The sequence below is a fragment of the Canis aureus genome, chromosome 1, assembly GCF_053574225.1.
Source record: "Canis aureus isolate CA01 chromosome 1, VMU_Caureus_v.1.0, whole genome shotgun sequence".
NCBI classification, from domain to species: Eukaryota; Metazoa; Chordata; class Mammalia; order Carnivora; family Canidae; genus Canis; species Canis aureus.
The window spans coordinates 19,537,957-19,558,744 of NC_135611.1; the positions used below are offsets into that span (position 1 = coordinate 19,537,957).

Below are 20,788 nucleotides of genomic sequence, written 5' to 3' on the forward strand. Positions count from 1 at the left end.
TAAATCATATTTTCTATATAGACTTGTGATTTTCCCAATACTCAATAGAGTAAATGATGCATAAATTGAAGCACAAAGAAACTATTATGAGAGAATAAGAACACCAGGGTGTTCGCAACCGCCGCTGCGCCACCATTGCTCGCCAACGCCAGCGCCGCCTCTAGCTCACCGAGCTCCAGCCAAGGAGAAGGGGGGTAAGTAAGGAGGTCTCTGTACCATGGCTCGTACAAAGCAGACTGCCCACAAATCGACAGGTGGTAAAGCACCGAGGAAGCAACTGGCTACAAAAGCCGCTCGCAAGAGTGCACCCTCTACTGGAGGGGTGAAGAAACCTCATCGTTACAGGCCTGGTACTGTGGCACTCCATGAAATTAGACACTATCAGAAGTCCACTGAACTTCTGATCCGCAAATTTCCTTTCCAGCGTCTGGTGCGAGAAATTGCTCAGGACTTCAAAACAGATCTGCGCTTCCAGAGTGCAGCTACTGGTGCTTTGCAGGAGGCAAGTGAGGCCTATCTGGTGGGCCTCTTTGAAGACACCAACCTGTGTGCTATCCATGTCAAACGTGTCACAATTATGCCAAAAGACATCCAGCTAGCACGCCACATACGTGGAGAACGTGCTTAAGAATCCACTATGATGGAAAACATTTCATTCTTTAAAAAAAAAAAAAAAATTTTTTTTCTTTTCTCTTCTTCCTGTTATTGGTGGTAGTTCTCTGAACGTTAGATATTTTTTTTCCATGGGGTCAAAAGGTACCTAAGTATATGATTGCAAGTGGAAAAATAGGGGACAGAAATTAGGTATTGGCGGTTTTTCCATTTTCATTTGTGTGTGAATTTTTAATATAAATGCGGGGACATAAAGTATTAATGCAAGTCAAAATGTTTCAGTGAACACGTTTCAGCAGTTCAACTTTATAACAATTATAAATAAACCTGTTAAATTTTTCTGGACAATGCCAGCATTTGATTTTTTAAAAACAAGTAAATTTCTTATTGATGGCAAAAAAAAAAAAAAAAAAGAAAAAAAGAAAAGAAAGAACACCAGGAATATCAGTCAGAAACTATACATTCCTATGTAAATTCTTGTATAAGGCAGGCATATGAAATAGGCATTTCTTCAACAGTTAGAAAGTCAAAAAAGTGTAACCAAGGACCAATTGCACAAGTAATAAACAGGATATGATCTACAAAGTGGATCCATTTGTGTTAATCATGAATGGAATCATAAAGGCTTTAGCATGAAAGATTCCATTATTTAGGATCTAGAGGACTGACCCAACTAGTAAAGGGGCTCTCGCCTGGTTAATCAAAGTGGCCAGAAAAAGAAGTGGCACGGGCAACTGGCTTACCTTTCACCTTTCCTCATTAGTCCCTTCTACTTAATAAGTCCCCCACTATACCATCTGATGAGGAACACTTTTACTATCCCAATTGTACTCTTCTTGTCCTATTACTTCCACCCCATTTTTCATATAAAAATATGGGCTCAATGTTTAAAAAACATTTAATTGTACACCTGTAGTAAGTTATGCTGACTTGAACTGTTATGGAAATAGATACCAACCTGTATGCCTGTATGTGTGCAGGCTAACTTTGTAAACTCAATACATCTGCCATCATTCACATCCCAGAGACACATCTCTCTATAAAACAAAAATAATATCTAACTTTAAATCTGATTTTTAAAAGCATTGTTCAATTTTGTCACAGTGCTTTAAAGTGAATCTTCCATTAAAACTGATATATTTCAGGAAAAGTAGTGTATAGTCATTACTGTGTCTGTGAAAAATTCTGGTCCTCACTCACCATCCCAATCTCCCCTTCAACCTACACCCCCACCTGGATGCACATTCTTTCTGGGCACAGGGTAGGACTGCACTTCCCAGCTTCCTTTTGGTTCTGAAGTCTCACGAGTAGTTCTGGCCACAACTGATGCAAGGACCTCAAGAACTTTCTTTCTTCTCTGCCTCCATTCCAGACAGTGGCTACTCCTGTTAGTAGTGCTCCCTCCCCCTCAACCTCAAAATAAGGATGGTAATGAAGCAAAGTCCCAAATGATATACCAGGGCCAACTGACAAAACCAAGAAATAAACTTTTAATTTAAACCACTGGGATTTTCCATTAGTTACCGGCATAGCTAGAAAATTTAGCACAAAATAAAAATTAAAGTCAACTTAATTCTAAATTTTGCAAATTATATGTAATATTCCAATTATAATTCTGTTTATTACATAAGTTTATCAAGTGCATAACATAAAAAGCTTCTTTCTCAAACTACAGACATGACATACAAAATTAGAAATATCAGCATGTCTTTGTCTCTTAAAGAAATAAGTTCTATTTAATGAAAGACATTAATAAAATGCAGTGACACTAATATTCTCAAGGCTTTCTTCAAGGTGCCCTTTCTTATACCTCACATGGTATGAAACAATTTTTCAAAGAATGTTCAGTCTTATTTAGAATATGCATGCTAATACGAATTATCCTTTAATTGACCAAAAGGGACTATACTTTTACCTGGTACTGCCTCTACTTGTTACAAACAGTTACATAAGGTTCTTTTCAAATTCATAAATTATGGGAGGGGAAAGGGGAGAGAAGACCTTTTTAAATAATTCTTTCCAAGTCCCCAACTCTCTTTAATAACATATTATTTTCTATGCATCAAAAAAGTTTAAAAGTTTAAAAACTCCTCACTCTGAAACCTATGACTACTACCTAATGATCTAAAAACAAATTATATTCTAAGACTCAAGAATATATACAATTACATTAGTGTATTAACAAATATGAATACAACATCATGACATCTGCATGGCTTCATCTTCCAAATTTATGCTAGCCTAGCCATCATTCAGGTTTTTTTAAAACTCTCAAAATGGTCTGCCAACTTAAAAAAATAGAGATTAATGATCAGGCTTTAACCTGTAAGGTCTTTTGAGTTTCTCAAAAGCAAGGCAAAAACATAATCATAAATTACGATAAAAGTATTACAAAAAATCATTAACAAAAATTCACATTTAGAAAACCATATTTCAAGTATCTTTAAGTTTAGATAACTGAAGCATTTACTTAAAAGATACTTCAAAAGAAAAAAATTCCCTACTTACTAATACACTGGTACTATTTGCAATAAAGACGAGGAAAAAAGTAAATAAGAAAATACTTACCCACTTTCAGATGCACTCACAATATACTGTTTGTCACTAGAAGCACAAGCTTTAGACAAACAGGTGATTGAGGCTGTGTGACCAAACAACAGTGCTCGAGGATTAACCTAGAAATACACATATATGTTGATATAAGTACCAAATTTTTAAAAACTAATTTTTAGGAATCCTGTTAATTTTCAATATAAATATATAGACAGATTTGAGAAGAACTGCTCAGAACACCAAAAACTGAGCAACACAACAGCGATCCCCATCCATTTAATGTTCATAATCACATACCAGATAGATAGTTCTGAAGTCAAAATTGGAAAAGCAACAGGTAACACTATTTGCCCAACACATACAGAGAGTCACAGAAGTCAAACGAGGGCAGTCTTCAGCACTAAACTACAGTGTACAGAAGAATCAGATTAAGAACGACAGTTACAAAACAATTTAACACCACTTATTTTTTAAATAACATGTTCATTGACCTGAAAACATATCTAGAGTCTAGATTAACACACTCAAAACTCAAAAAAAAGAGAGGACGGGCACCCTCCCAAATGCTGATAGCAACATTAACTATCAAGAATGAAGAATGAGGGCAGCCCCAGTGGCGCAGCGGTTTAGCGCCGCCTGCAGCCCAGGGTGTGATCCTGGAGACCCGGGATCGAGTCCCACGTCAGGCTCTCTGCATGGTGCCCGCTTCTCCCTCTGCCTGTGTCTTGCCTCTCTCTCTAGCTGTGTCTCTATGAATAACTAAATAAAATCTTTAAAAAAAAAAAAAAAAAGAATGAAGAATGACCTTCACAGATTAATGATTTAGTAACACAGTGCCTTAAAGAATGGCAATATACCCACTATTCTAAAATAGTCTGGCAATCAGCCCCCAAATTTATCTACTTTGTACCAAATGGCATGTTATTACTTCAGGCTTCAGGGTCTTAGGTTATTTCAGGATATATTTTTCAATTAAAAATTTAATACACACAAATAAAATTTATAATATATGTATAAGATATAAAGAATATATTAAATAGCCACATACTCAATATCCAGTTAAGAGAATAGAATATGACAAAGTCCCCTTATACCTATCCTGGTGCCCATTTTGCAAACAATTTATCCCAATTTATTAGTAAAGCTAAACTGCTCAAAATTAAATGTTCCATGAAAGAGTACTACTGGTATTGTTCTACAGTTCTGGTATGTAACAACTGAAAAGATTTTCCAAATAAAATGCATTTTAGTAATCTTTTACGTAATCACAATTAAGAAAATTTCAATCTTTTTTTTTTTTTTTTTTGCTTAGTTACATAATATGCATTTTTTCCCTCAAAGGCTAAATTTTTATTCTAATTATTTAAGAATCAATCAGTTTATAGTTAGAATGGGCTTGGAAAGTTTTCCCATGCAGCCAAAATTTTCTCATACACCTAACTCCACCTCCATATAGAGATTCAATAATCTTCCACTTAAAACTATGCTCTTGGTCAGTTATGTAATTTCTTCCAAGAAAATCAACTTTACCAATAGTTTTACTTCAAATGTATATAACTTTGTTGGAAAATTCCACTTTCAGCCATTACAACTAGAACTAGACTTTACTTCCACCATAATCTAGAAAAATAAAAATATTTGAATGAAGTATAAACAGCACATGATCATCTTAATAGAGGCAATAAAACTTTTGACAAAATTCAGTATCCTTTCATAATTAAAAACTCTCAACAAAATGAATATAGAAGGAATATATCCCAACTTTATAAAGACTATATATGACAAGCTCACAGCTAAAATCATACTCAACAGGGAAAAGCTAAAAGCCTTTCCTCTAAGATCAGGAATAAGACAGGAATATTCACTCCTGCTACTGCTATTCAACATAGTATTGAAAGTCTAAGCCAGAGCAATTAGGCAAGAAAAATAAAAGGCATCCAAATCAGAAAGGCAAAAGTAAAATTTTCTCTGTTTACAGATGACATGATCCTATATATCTATATATCCTAAAGATTCCACCGAGAGACTGCTAGAACTAATAACAAATTCAGTAAAGTTGCAGGATGTAAAATAAACATACAAAATTCAATTGCATTTCTATACACTAACAACAAAATACACTAACAACAAAATATCCACACAAAATACGCTAAACAACAAAATGTCTAAAGGAGAAATTGAGAAAATCACACAATAGAATCAAAAAGAATAAAATACAGTTGACCCTTGAACACAAGAAATCTAGAAAAATCTAGAAAAAGACTCTACTGGAGCCAAAAGTAAATACAGCACAGTCACAGTAAACAAGTCAAAATACTAAAAGCAATTGTTTTTCTAAGTATGTTTTTTATTGTTTTTTTTTTAAACAATCCTTTAATAAACAAAATTAGTCCATCTGAAACTCCTCAATCTGTAGGGTCCTAGTCTTGGATGGGGATAGCTGCAAAATTCCAGTTCCGAAGCTGTCGGAGGCTCAGTGCAGATGGGGACTGCACTGAACATGTTTCAAAGAACATTTGTAAAATAAAACTAGAATATATGGCTTTGCCACCCACCGTCAGATAAAAGAAAAAATTATGTAAATGAAACTGTATTTTTTACCGTATCTTCATAAGTACAAAGTTAGCTAAAAAGAAAAGTTTAAGATATTTTCATAAATCAACATGTTCCTTTAATGAACAGAAACTTATTCATTAAATAGAAGTTTTCTAGAGTTTAAAGAAAGAAAAAGATGGCTTTAAGAAATTGTTCTGAATGACCACTAAATGCCAAGCAGAGCAACCAAAAATATATCTATGCCTATTATCAATGCTAAATCACAACTATAAAGACTTAGCATCAGGAAACTACAAAAGAAAATAAGTATTAATATAATCAAAGAGAAAATATATGGTAAATTATATTTATATTTCTTTATATCTCTTTATATTTCACCATATTCCACAAAAATTTGTTACATCACAGTTATTAACTAGACATTTTACACATAATCAGTACAAAGAAATAATCATAAAATAATCTGTTCAAGGCAGCCCGGGTGGCTCAGCGGTTTAGCGCCACCTTCAGCCCAGGGCCTGATCCTGGAGACCCAGGATCAAGTCTGACATCAGGCTCCCCACAGGGAGCCTGCTTCTCCCTCTGCCTGTGTCTCTGCCTCTCTCTTTCTCTCTGTGTCTCTCATGAATAAATAATCTTTAAAAAAAATAAATAAAACAAAAATAATCTGTTCAACCAATTCATGAAGACCATCCCTCTCCTCAAGACCACAGAGTTCAAAAGTGACAATTACCAAGTTATCAGAGGCAAGGCAAGATGATCATAATGAAAATATGTGATGTGTCAGTTCTAAAGTGTAAATAGTAACACCCACATTCTAACCTGGGACCTTGAGACTAGTTCATTCTATAGTCAGCCATCATTCAACACTTTTTTTTTTTTTAATCTCCTTGTACCTTTTTTTCCCTTTCTACACCAGAGATTTGTTCATTAAATAAATCATTATGTGCAAGCACTGTGATAACTGCTTAATATGCATTCCTTCACAGAATCCTTACCACAAGCTTGGGTGGTACACCATATTTTAAATGTGGCAGGACCTAGACACAAAATGGTTAAGTAAACTGCCCAAAGTCACACAGCTGGATACTAGAACAGCCAAGATTCAAGCCAAGTTTTGCCCATCTCCAAAGGTCAAGCTCTTATTTTTACTTCTTTCTTCAATAGCATGGCTGATACTATTCTCTGCATAGATCTGTTTCCCTGATAGAAGGAAAGTTTCAAGAAGATAGGAACCAGTCTCATTATATCCTGTAAATTTGTGGGTAATGGAAGCTTTTTACAAACATTGCTTGTAAGAGATGGTGTCTGCATCGATAAGTTCCTCCTCTACTCTTATCACCATCTAAGTGCTCACTAGGTTGTATACATTACCTCTGCAATTTCCTCTGGACATTTTACTACCATGTTAGACCAGGGTGCCCTTTTGCATAGAATAAAGAAAATCAAGATATGGATGGCAAAAATTTTAGCTACAGTTTTTAATCCTTTTCTAACAAAGGAAAAGAAGATACCAGAACTTCAGAAAAAGGTCTTATTGGTCCTTCATAGGCATAAATAGCTACTACAAAGTATAATACTAAAGACACTCCACATATTCCAAAGACAATAACCAAGCCAACTTTTATTTAGCTTTCTTTCCCAATGGATAAATAGTCCAATTCTCTTAATATCTTTCAAAAGATATATTTCTCTCCTAGCCCCACTACCACCTCCCCAATACTTCTCACTCTCCCCAGTTTTATCCCTCTTACTTGAACTTAAATAAATATAACACTCTAGTAAAATCTATGCAACATAGTGAAAAAATTGTTTCTAAGCTCTCCTGAGTCTTATTGTTTATAATCACTTGTGATATTTTATATAATATATTTGATATAACAACATGTGATTTTTTTTTTTTTTTCTCGTCATGGTTACACTGCTGATTTACATTTAGTTCGCTATCAATCCTCAGGGTGTATCACATTCTATGGCACTTCTTTCCAGCCACTTTCCAACATGTATACCCAGGCCTTACATGTCATTCAAGTGTCATTTTTCCCATTCTAGCTGTTCCATGCCTAGGTGTATACCAAAGAGCAACAAACACAGATGTCCACACTAAAACTCAAACACAAATATGCGTAGCAGCATGATTCTGTATGGCCAAAGTACAAACAACCAAATGCCCATTAATTGATAAATTTAGTACACCCATATAAAGGAATAGTATTTGGCCATGTAAAAAAATGAAGTATTGTTACATGCTACAATACAGATGAACTTTGAAAATATTATAATAAGTAAAAAGAGCCAGCCACAAAAAACCAACATATCATTCCATAAATATGAAATGCCCAGAACAGCCCAACCTATAGAGGAGTTATATTTGGGATATTAATTTGATATATTTATCATATCAAATTAACATCCACACATATATTGCACATTGTAAAAAGAAATAGAAAACAGATTAGTGGTTGCCTTGGGAGGAAATGGGGGTATTGGGAATGATAGCTTAAGAGTACAGGGGGTATTTCTGATGTAATGAAAATGTTATAAATTTGACTATGGTAATGTACACTTTATTTTTTAAATTCAACTAACTTAAACTAAAAACAAAAAACAAAAACAGCTCAACCATTTCTCCCAATCCCACCCCCACCTCTGGCAACACCAATCTGTTCACTATGAGCTTCATTTTTTAAAAATATATGTACATATTTTTAGATTCAATATATATGGATATATATACATGCGTATATATATAGTCGCACACAATTTCTTTAAATGAGCAAATCATATAGTATGTGAATTTTATCTCAATAAGGCTGTAACAACAAAAAAAATACTTAAAAAATCAATTTGCTTGTCCTATATTCTAGCTACCACCCCATTTTCTGTTACCCTTTACAGAATAATCCCTGGGGAAAATATCAGAGAGGAAGATTAAAAATATGGGGGGAAAAGGAGAATAAACCCTGAGGTGTTGTGTTAGAATTGGAGGTCTTAGTGTGTAGTGCGTGTATGTGTGTATGTGTGTCTGTGTGTATTCCCAATTCCTATTTCCCTAGTTTGTCCACTGAGAAGGCCTAACAGCACAACACACTGTGCACTCCACATTCGGCAATAAACACAATCAAATTTATGCTTTATAAAAAGTTTTGCCCTCTTCAAGACATTCACATTAGCAGGTATAAATATTCAAAACTATTTTTAATACCTTTGGAAACTTCCTTCAGTCTGGATAAACTTCTTTTGAAAAACCTTAAGTGTAAGGGTAGATATAACCACTGAAAATAGCCAAAAACCAGCAGAAGATAATCCTGATGAATAATACAAATTATCAACCTGCGTAATAGTAATTTGACTCAAAACAGATTTCACAGAAAATATATTATGACGCCAAGTGTTACTCTGGGACTACTGTTTTCTATTAAGAAGCTCTTTGTAGCTAAAAAATACAATAGGCATTTCAGATACTCACTTCCAATTCTACTGAAAGATCCCAGAGGCATATTTGTCCATCATGACATCCAGTTACAATCGTGGTCCCATCATCTGTTAAAAGTACTGTTGAGATGCAGTGTGTTGGTGCTTTGCGACCCCAAAGAACAATGGGTAGGACAAGGCTATTTCCTGCCATTGTGTTTTCAAACCTGGAAATGTTATAAGAATAAGGTCAAATATTACATTTCCTTCTAAAACATACATTTGTATTATGAATCCAACTTAAACTTCCTGAGTACCAAGAATTCTCCCGAACATTATATATGACACCCATATATGTAAATACCTAAAATCTCATTTTATATATGTAAAATCTAATTAAAATCTTAATTCTCATAATAAATCACGCAGTAAGTACTATGGTCACACCTCTCTCACAGATAAAGACTGTGAGTCAGAAAGTCACAAGGTGAAAAGTGAAATAATGGAATCCAATCAAACCCGGGCAGCCTGACTACAGAACCTATTTTATTCACTCTGCTATGCTACCAATGACAAGTAAGGTCTATAAATTTGTTAGGTCTCCAAAACAATAACAGATGGCAATGTCCAAGAAAAACTCAGCATAGTGTGCTAAACATTAAAAAGAGTATGTTCAGTGGGAAACTCATTCAACTATATTTACCACAACCTATAATGTCTCAAGATCATGAATGTCTTTTATTGTAAATTCTGAAACTTGAGGGGAAAAGGATTTCTCTTTAAGTGTATATGGGAGTACACCTTTTGCAGGAGAGAACAAATACAAGGAATTATTCCTTCATATGACAAAAGCAAGATCTAGTTGGTGAAACAACCAGATTTAAGTGTTATAAACTGTGTGGCTAAAAACTAAATATAGGTTCAGAGAAGTCAGAGAGAAATGAAGACTGGAATAATCAAAGGGTTCCACAGAGACTGCCAGAACTTTTTGGTTTTTAAAGATTTTATTTATTTAATCATGAGAGACACAGAGAGAGAAGCAGAGACACAGACAGAGGGAGAAGCAGGCTCCATGCAGGGAGCCCAATGTGGGACTCAATCCTGGGACCCTATGATCATGCCCCGAGCCAAAGGCAGATGCTCAACCATTGAGCCATCCATTGTCCCGAGACTACCAGATCTTATGCGACACTACAGGGTCACCTATAGGCTTGACATGGTCAATCAGTAATGGTCACTGTAGTGATTTTTTTCTGCCCCAAATTTTTAAGTGACAACAAATGATATGTGTATACCTATAGACTCTTTAGGATGCTAAGACTGTCCCATAAAGTTTCCAGAAACACTTAAAGAAAAAACCATTTTCTATGAAGGAAACTAGTCTAATAGCCATGGTCTTATTGCTAGCTGCTTCCAGCAAGACTCTTCTTTAAACTATTACCTACACTTAAAAAAAAAAAAAAAAAACAACAAAAACCACTAAAATCGCTTTTAAAGAATAGTCACTGAATGGGGTGCCTGGGTGGCTCAGCCAGTTAAACGTCCCACTCTTCGTTTTGGCTCAGGTCATGATCTCAGGGTCCTGAGATGGAGCCTTGCTCTGCCATGGAGCCTGCTTAGGATTCTCTCTCTCCCTCCTCCTCAGCTCCTTCCCTCCCTCATGGATGTGTGCTCTCTCTTGCTTAAAAACAAACAAACAAAAAGTCACTGGAAAGAAAATGAGGCAAGTAAAAAAATCTAAAAATCTATACTACTTAAATTTTTTTATAAGACTACATGACTTTCATCAGTTTATATCCCCCAAAACTTCATCTTTTGCCTACTAGTATAAAGTATGCATTTAAAGAAAAAAATTCCAAGTTCACTTTCTATTTATCATGTTCACTATTTTATAGGCTACCATGACACAATTATTTCCATATTTCTTTTCTGCATATTTCTATTTGATATTAGGAAATGAAGCAAAACACTAAAGCAATTTTAATAAATCTGGTAGAGCATGTTCCTGGCTAAAAAAAGATACCCAACAATGACTTTTTCTAAAAAGCAATCTGGAAGTAGTTCATTTTTTCATGGTGACAACATTCAGTATTAAATTAGGGATGCGTGGGTGGCTCAGTGGTTCAGCATCACCCTTTGGCTCAGGGTGTGATCCCAGTCCCAGGATCGAGTCCCACATCGGGCTACCTGCGAGGAGCCTGCTTCTCTCTCTGCCTCTCTCTCTCTCTGTGTCTCTCATGAATAAATACATAAAATATTTAAATAAATAAATCATATCACCCCAAGACTTCTCTCAATTAAGTAAGATCACAGCATTGAAGACAGTATGATGAAATCTGGAAAGAACACTATTTCTCTAGATATTTGAGGACTCATATTCAATGCATACTGGATTTGCTTAAAGAAAATGCAAATATAGAGATTCAGTACTAAGGAATATGCGTGCTATGTGGAGATGAGCCAACTCTGGTGCAACACGAAAAAACATTCTGATATTCGAGTGACAAGGCTACTCAAGAAAACCTAGAAAAAGAATGCATTTTACGGCCCTTAAAACATGAGAAAATAATCATCCATAACATGATAAAGGTATATACTACATCATTAGAAAACACATCATCAGTCTCTAATTCAACTTCTCCAGAAGCTAAAATAATTACAAAGATTTAGATAAAAAACAAATCCCCAGCATCCTCCCCAAAATCAAGAACAGTCAACCAGAACCTGAGAGGAATTCTCATTAAGGGCAATGAAGGATTTTCATAAAGAACTGTATTAGTTTCCTAGGGTTGCAGTGCACACAAACTGAAGAGCTTAAACAACAGAATATATTGTCTCACAGTTCTTGAAGCTAAAAATCGGAAGTCAGGTATAGGTAGGATTGGCTATGAAGGGAAGGATCTATTCCAGGCCCCTCTCCTTGACTGTAGAAGGCCATCTCCATCCATGCTCACATGGCATTCCCCCGTGTGCACATCTGTCTCTGCACATCCGTCTCCAAGTTTCCCCTTTTTAATAAGGACATCAGTTATACTGGATTAGAACCTACCCTGATGACCTCATTTTAACTTGAATACCTCCATAAAAAACCCTATTTCCAAATGAGGTCACATTCTGAGGTCCTGAAAATCAAAATTTCAACATACGATTTTTAGGGGAATACAATTCAATCCATAACAGGAACGTATGCTTTTAAAAGAACATAACCTGGGGCACCTGGGTGGCTCAGGTCATGATCCTGAGACCCTGGGATCAAGGCCTGCGTGGGCTCCCTGATCGGCATGGAGTTTGTTTCTCCTCCTTCTGCTCCCTCCCCCACTCACTCACACTCACTCTCTCAAATAAGTAAATAAAATCTTTACAAAAAATAAAAAATAAAAGAACATAACCTAAAATTAACTCATTACCCAAAAAGCAATTCTCCCTTAGGAAATAATGGTAAAGTGGGGGTCCCCAGGTGGCTCAGCAGTTTAGCACCTGCCTTTGGCCCAGGGCGTGATCCTGGGGACCCGGGATTGAGTCCCACGTTGGGCTCCCTGCATGGAGCCTACTTCTCTCTCTGCCTCTTTATCTCTCTCTCTCTCTCTCTCTCTGTCTCATGAATAAATAAATAAAATCTTAAAAAAAAAAAAGGAAATAATGGTAAAGAACTTCACTATATCTTTTCCAGGAGACATTACATCAGCTAGTTAACTGCTTATCTAAGGAATATGTGAGAAGTCAGTCTAACCAAGGTAAGAAGTCACCATCTTATGTCTTATGTTGGGGGCGGGGGTGGCAGAAACCAGATTCCAAAATTCACTGCTGTATTTCAAAGGAAAGTAGATGGTAAAAACTAATCTGTCCTGACCTATAGATATACATACCCTTGTCAATGGTCTTTAAATTATTCACAGTGCTACTTCTTGATTGGTATATAAAAAAATCTAAATAGAAAGTATTTGTTAAGTGAAATATTTCAAAGATAAATAATCATAAAGAATACCTGAAATGAAACATGAAACTGTAGTGAGAATCACAATCAGTAGTTGTTATTGATGTGTCTTGCTGCTGGGATTAGGGTAGTTCCATCAAATGCAGAATAAGCAGAATCAATTTCTAAATAAACAATAATTAATCAAAATGGCTTGGTGACCAACAGGAAGATGGTATCGAAAAAAAAAAAGGAAAATATACTTTCAGATCATGGCTGGGGCAACTGGAGTGGAGGGAGGCAGTCTTATTTATAGGATTCAGGCGAAGAAGTAGATTTGTACTCCTGGGTCTCAGAACACACTTGATATTAAAACCTCCTAGATAGGAGAGTATTAAATCAAAGTTGGGGGAAGACTGTGGAGAAATGGGCTTGGGGAAATGTTCAAAAGTTGGAGGCAGAAAAGACTGTCAAGGACATTTTGACAGTGGCTCTGCTATCTCTTGCCAGGAGACATCCTTACTGTGTGAGTTCAAAAATAGGAGAGCTAAGCCTTTCCAACACTTCTCTAACTCTACACTAGACATTTTGTTATGTAGGGAAAATAAACTTCTACAACTTTAAGGCCACAATTTCTAAGTTTTATTACACATAAATATATGATCTTCCTCACTGCACACTCAGGTAACTACTCCCCCAAGTTTGTAAGAATAACTCCCTGGAATACATGACGTAGTAAGAAGAATGACAAACAATTACATAAAGGAAAAATGTTAAGACTCCTAGAAAGGAAGGGGGGCTTTGTTGGAGGTGAGATGAAGACAAGGAAATAAATACAACCATCATCTATGGCCAGACTCCTTCCAACACCAGCAGAAGATAATTAAAATTCATCTTAGCTAAACAACATGTGAAAGATGAACCTAGATGGTTTAGATAGCTCACTGTACAATGTATGTATAGTTCAGTTTTATATAAATCCAATATATAAAAACTAGTCTTGCTTAATTTATGAGAATTCAAGAAATTTCCTCACCAGAAGAAAATACCAGTATTTCTTTTCAGCACTGAAATATGCTTCTTCTTACTCTGAAGATTCCTTTGGATATTCTAGGTTCTCTTAACTTCCATACAAATTTAAAAATCAGCTTGTAAATGTCTGCAAAAAAGCCTGATGAGATTGTGACTAGAGCTGCATCAAATTCATTTATCAATTTGGGGATCACTGAGCTATCTAGTTTCAATGAAATATTACTAATGCAAAAGTGTACTCTAAAAGCAATCTTACTTGGGGCACCTGGGCGGCTCAGTCAGTTAAGCATCTGCCTTCAGCTCAGGTTATGACTCTGGGGGTCTTGGGATCAAACCCCACACTCAGCAGGGAGCCTGCTTCTCCCTCTCCCTCTGCCTCTGCCTCTCCCCCCACTTGTGCTCTCTTGCTATCTCTCAAATAAAATCTTTTAAAAAAGTAAATAAAAGTAATCTTACTTCTTAAAAGTATCTGAGGTCAAAATAGCACACGTAGCTTCTTAATGAGATGTCACACTCTTATTTCATAAAATAAATCAATGTAACCTGGTCCAACAAAGTTAACCAACAGAGAAAAATCAAATCAAAATCAAATAATTTTGTGGCTCTCTCCAGAAAGGTTCTGAATTCTTCCTATCACTTTTCTAAGAGAGTAACACTTTTCTTCTAGAAAACAAAAAGTTTAATAGAGAACAAACTGATGGTTATCAGACAGGGGCAGGTGGAGAGATGGGTGAAATAGCTGATGGGAACTAAGGACCATATTTGTGATGAGCACTGGGTGATACTGGGAAGTGTTGGATCACTATATTGTATATCTGAAACTAACATTACACTGTATGTTAACTGACATTTAAATAAAAACTTTTTTTTAAAAAGTGAATTACTAGGAAAACAAAAAAAAGTAGTTTATGTTAAAAATACTAACATATCTACTCATGCAAGGAGGAAGAAACACTGTAAGGTGTATTATATACATATATATATAAATAAAACTAAAAGCCATATATGCTAAAGTGGACATGTGCCTAATGTATGAACATCTTTAACTTTGAAAAACTTTTTTAGGGGATAGTAACATATTCTCTATTGAAACAAATTATTATAAGATCATATTAATTTTTCTTAAGAGCTTACAATCGCCTGTAGCATACACAACAAACACATTCTATTCATGATAGTTTGAGACTATAAAATCCTAACTTGAATTTCAGAATTAAAAAAAAAAAAAAAAAAAAAAGATGTAGGGGTGCCTGGGTTGCTCAGCGGTTGAGCATCTATCTTCGGCTCTGGTCTTGGTCCCAGGTGTCCACCTTCAGCTCAGGGTGTGATCCCAGGCCAGGGATCCAGTCCCAGATCTGGGTCCCTTAGAGGAGCCTGCTTTTCCCTCTATGTCTCTGCCTCTCTCTGTCTCTCATGAATAAATAAATAAAATCTTTAAAAAAACAAAATCTGGCTTAAAATTACATGTAGAGGGGATCCCCAGGTGGCTCAGCGGTTTAGCGCCTGCCTTTGGCCCAGGGCGTGATCCTGGAGACCCGGGATCGACTCCCACATCAGGCTCTCAGCATGGAGCCTGCTTCTCCATCTGCTTCTCTCTCTCTGTGTGTGCCTCTCATGAATAAATAAATAAAACCTTTAAAAAAAAAATTACATTTAGAGACTGGCTATTAAATTAAAAAAAGAATTTTTAAGATTTTATTTATCCATGAGACACACACACACACACAGAGGCAGAGACACAGACAGAGGGACAGAGGGAGAAGCAGGCTCCCTGCAGGGAGCCAGATGTGGGACTCGATCCGGGAACTCCAGGATCACATCCTAAGCTGAAGGCAGGCACTCAACCACTGAGTCCACCCAGCCGTCCCTAAATAAAAATTTTTAACTGATCAAGCTTTACAGTCAAATATCAGGAGTTCTAGATTCTACTTCTCATTTTGCCAATAATCATGTCTTTGATCATATCATTTTTAAGGCTTAGTTTTCACCCCAAGAGTTATTTATAAAATTAATTCTGAATCCTTCTGAAGTCAAAAAATAAAAATAAAAATAAAATCGTAAGAGCAGAGCTCTTGGGGCACCTGGGAGGCTCAGTGGTTGAGCGTCTGTCTGCTTTGGCTCAGGGTACGATCCTGGGGTCCTGGGATCGAGTCCCACATCGGGCTCCCTGCATGGAGCCTGCTTCTCCCTCTGCCTGTGTCTCTGCCTCTCTCTCTGTGTCTCTCATGGATAAATAAGTAAAATCTTTAAAAATAAATTTAAAAGGGCAGGGTTCTTATTTTTTACCTCTAAGTCATCTCTTTTGGTTGCTTTAATTTCATGTATTTCTCTATTTCACTGAACTTCCCGTATTTCTCAGTTCTGTAGAGAAATACAATTATACTTCAGTCAACAACAATAAAAATAATCATAATTGAAAGAACACTGAACTCACAATCAGAAGAACTGTATTCAAATCCTGGCTCTTCTATGGAATCTTGACAAAGTTGCCCCTCTGGGTCTCGGCTTCCCCATCTGTAAATGATGGACAATAATATCCTCTTTTAAGAAAGCTGTGCTAATGACAGAGAGAAACCATACATGTAATACAACTAGTGCAATACCTGCACATGACAGATGCTTGTAAATATTTTTTAAAAACACAGACTTTGCTACTTCTTCACATTCTGCTTCCACATTCACTGGCTTCTTCCAGCACTGCCATTTCATATTTAATAAACTTGGATTTTTAATAAGGTTATGATCTTTCAATGACTTTCTGCTATAACATAAAAAAACTATTGTATATGCTTGTCAGACACAATTCTATTATCTGCAAATATGATAATTCAGTTCTGCACGACTTTATTAGAAGTAATGCTACAAATTCCTACATGATACTAAAATAGCTTTCAAATTAAATTCTGTCTCATAATAACAATTATTAGTATACATTTTAAACAGCATTTCCCAAGTTTTCATTCTGTGCTCATAGCATTACAGCAGTAGATAAAATAGACACAACTCAACTACCTAGTGGGACTTACACACATGGAAGCAAACAATTAATTACTACAGAGTGTGATAGAGGAAAAATCTCAAGACCTGTGGAGACACAAACGATAGATATCCTAACCTGTACTTTCACAGATCCAGGAAGGATTCTTAGAAGAAATAATGGTGAGACTCAGTAGGAATTAACCCAGGAAGAGGTTCAGGAAATCACATGTTTTAAATCCCATAGGTAAGGGAGCTCAATTCTTTCTCGACAGTGAAAATAGTAGAGTTGGCATTCAGAGCACAAAGGTTGAATGAAGAGACAAGAAATAACAGGTAAATATGCACCAAATCATAAAGGACTTGATAAGCCGTATGAAGGAATTTGGAGTTAAATTGACAGAAATAGGAAAAAGGTCAAGTGTTTTAAAGCTGTATTTGTTTTTCAGATCACTGTAGCTGCAATACAATGGCTAGGGATAAAACTCTGGGTTTGATGACCAGCAGGGCTACCACAGTATTGCTGGTAAGCAATGATGGTACTGAGGAGCACCTGGGTAGGCTCAGTAGGTTAAATGCCTGCTTTCGGCTCAGGTCACAATCCCAGGGTCCTCTGCCCCTTGCCCCTACTCATGCTCTCTCTCTCTCTCAAATAAATAAATCTTAAAAAAAAAAAAAAGAGAGAGAGAGAGAAAGAGAGAGAGAGAGAGAGAAGGAAGGAAACGATAGTACTAAAATTTATCACAATCTCTCATCACTTAATTTCTGTGCTTTTTTGTTTAATGAACAAACAACTACTACTCTGCCCTGCTACTCTATATGCTCGTGTTCCCTAAGATCAAGAGCCACAACTGTGTATTCACCACATAATGTTTATTAGCATAATGTCTGCCATATAGGATATCTTTAATAAATATATAATACAAGGTAGTAGTGGTGAAAATGGCAATAATGAGATGAGTATGAGAGTTCTTTTAGAGATACGATAGATAGGTTTCGGTGTTCAGCACACAAAGTTGATAAAGATGCAATATGGATTTTGATATAGGTTTTACACAAAGTTACTATAAGGACAATAGAAAAAAGGCATTTTGAAATATTAAAAGCCCTCTATAAAGGATTAGCACTATTATGATACAGATACCCAGTGAAGTCATCAATTCAGATTCTAATAAATGAGACAAATTATTTCACACTTAACTAGAATTTACTAACTATAGGTTTTGAGAAGGGAGAAGATACTACAAGGTTTCACATTAGTCTTGAGCAGGATCAGACTAAAGAGACTTAGTGGTCTCATAAGTAGATCTCTAAATAGAGAAGTGACATGCTAAAACTGTGGCATTGTATAAAGTTCGGATTAACATGGACAACACACTGCAGACAGGGAAACAAATATGATGCTACCACAATTAGCCTGGGTGCACAGAGATAAGAAGCTTAACTAAAATTATGAGTTTTAAAAGAAAAAGAAAATACAAGACAATGAAGAAAAATAGTAAATCATGGAGTTTAACGCAATGTGTAAGGGCAGAGGCAAGAAAAAGACATGTGACTATTACTTTCTAAAACAGTGAGAAGAGGGAGGAAACAAGCATAAGAGGAGGAAGGGAAGTGATAGCATAAATGAAGCAAAAGGGGAACAGATGCATCATCTGGTCTCAGAGAAATTAGAACTCAGAAAACATTTTCATAAAATGGCAGCAGAGAATTCAACAGAACGTGTCCACAGGAGCGGTAAAAATGAAATCACCCTTTGCCTGTATCAGTAAACCAAGTCACTGAAAGTTCATGAAATGGGGGTCTATCTCCTGGCTTTGCTTGTTTTTGATGTTGAAGCTACCGTAAAAGAAAGGCTTTTATAGTTGACAAAAAAAAAAAAAAAAGAAGAAGAAGAAAAAGGCTTCCTAACTTAAAAATGGAGAGGATATAGCCGATTTACCATCTAACAGTTTGTATTTTGGTGGTATTTAGGTCATTGGTAATTCTCTCAAAATCACATGGCAAACTGATCTCAAAGCTCAAAGGCATATACAGACCTCCTGATTCCTAATAAAATACTCTTCACTTTTTTTTTATAGATTTTATTTATTTATTCACGAGACACAGAGAGAAAGAGGCAGAGACACAGGCAGTGGGAAAAGCAGGCTCCATGCAGGGAGCCCGATGTGGGACTCGATCCCAGGACTCCAGGATCACGCCCTGGGCAGAAGGCAGGCTCTAAACCACTGAGCCACCCAGGGATCCTACATTTGTTTAAGTAGGCTCTATGCCCAACATAGGCTTGAACTCAACTCTGAGATCAAGAGTTGCATGCTCTATCTACTTAGCCAACCAAGCGCCCCTACTCTTTCTTCCCTATTCTCTATGATCTTCATTTACTGCAAACTTCCCTATACCAGAAAACATCATTCTCCAGTAGCCTGGTTAATCAACGTGTTTTACTAAATCAGGTTACTCAAAGAGAACTGTGGTATTCATAAAATGATATGATGTCTGGGCCCAGCAGAACACAGGGGAGAGAGAAAGGAAATGGGGCATATAAGTAAGATGTTTAAAGGGATGAAGATGAAACAGGATCATAAGTGTGAGGGATGGGTTTGTGGGGTTGCTTTCACTTTTTGTGTGTAGTTTTTGGGTTTGTTTTTGAGGGAGGGAGAAAGCACAAATGTGAGCTGGAGTAGCATGGGGTGGCTGGGGAGGGGGGAGGAATCCCAAGCTGACTCCCTACTGAGCATGTAGCCTGAGATCATGACCTGAGCCGAAATTGACTTGGAATCTTAACCATCTGAGCAACCCAGGCACCCCTCCTGGGTTGTTGATACCAAAGTACTCCCTAATAAACCGGAGTACTTATCTCCATCTCCAAGTCTGCTCATCAGAGAACTCAGGCTATAAAAATAAGGGCTGAAGCTCTTTTTAGCATTAAGACGATTCATTACATTATTCTACTTGTGTGTGTTTACAATTTTCTATAATTTTTAAAGGATACATAGAAAAAACTTTAATATTCATCAATTAGAGATTAAATATGATAGAGCCTTACAATGAAACACTGCTGTATGAGATATAAAATAATCTCCAAAATACATAGTGGAGAAAAAGGTGTGGTGCAGTGTATAAAATACACTCCAATTGTGGGCTTCACAAGGAGGCTATATATGTATCTATATATACATTTTGAAACCTATGGTCTTTGACTATTTCCATTTCCTTACTACAAAAGCCCTCGTGTAATTGAGTCTCTATCCTCAAACAAGATCTAAGAATCTTAAGATCTCCCTCTGCAGGAAGAGATCAACAATTTCTCTAATGTGACACTCCAGGGCAGAACTCTTCAGCACTAGAGAGAAGCGATGCCCTGGAAAGACCTGAGGAAAGAGAGAATGCTTTGACATTAATGGACTGTTGACACCTATTCTTTCCATTCTCTCTAAATCCAACCATCTTATTCAGTCCTTACAGTCTAATAAGGCTGCTAGTTTGACATGGCTGATCACTTGCTAATCGATTACTCAACCCTCTCCCTTCAGCTTCTGGCTCAGTTCTCTTGCAATTATTCTCTTCCTTTTTTTTCAGCTTTCCGCTGCTTAATATATATAAGATCCTAGAAAGCCAAAGAAGAATTCAAGGAACAAGGGAAGATCTTACATCCCTGTGTTTAATTAGATCTGGACTATTTAATTTGTTCTTTTAATAAAAAATTTAGGACAAAATTTATTTTCGTCCTCT

The 20,788-nt window shown here is 36.3% G+C and overlaps 2 protein-coding genes across 7 annotated transcripts in view; one reads left to right on the forward strand and one right to left on the reverse strand.

The window, feature by feature from the left end:
• WDR7 (WD repeat domain 7) overlaps positions 1-20,788 on the reverse strand; it is a 354,125-nt gene that overhangs the window by 323,681 nt on the left and 9,656 nt on the right. For 4 of the 6 annotated variants that reach the window (XM_077891970.1, XM_077891949.1, XM_077891973.1 and 1 more), the window contains exons 2-6: positions 16,515-16,594; positions 13,121-13,233; positions 9,191-9,362; positions 3,181-3,287; positions 1,571-1,649 (exon numbers count right to left, since the gene is read on the reverse strand). In XM_077891970.1, the coding sequence (XP_077748096.1) occupies positions 1,571-1,649; positions 3,181-3,287; positions 9,191-9,362; positions 13,121-13,134 (372 nt within the window). In that variant the 5' untranslated portion in view covers positions 13,135-13,233; positions 16,515-16,594. Of the gene's footprint in view, positions 1-1,570; positions 1,650-3,180; positions 3,288-9,190; positions 9,363-13,120; positions 13,234-14,084; positions 14,104-16,514; positions 16,595-20,788 lie in introns of those variants that run through there. The other 2 variants (XM_077891957.1, XM_077891960.1) reach the window with 2 other exon arrangements.
• LOC144280866 (histone H3.3A-like) lies at positions 122-960 on the forward strand. The gene has a single exon (XM_077843350.1). It carries the CDS (start codon positions 218-220, stop codon positions 626-628), a length of 411 nt encoding a protein of 136 aa, XP_077699476.1. The 5' UTR covers positions 122-217; the 3' UTR covers positions 629-960.

Coding starts and splice junctions, on each gene's coding strand:
- LOC144280866 (XM_077843350.1), top strand. CDS start 218: ATGGCTCGTACAAAGCAGACTGCCCACAAATCGACAGGTGGTAAAGCA.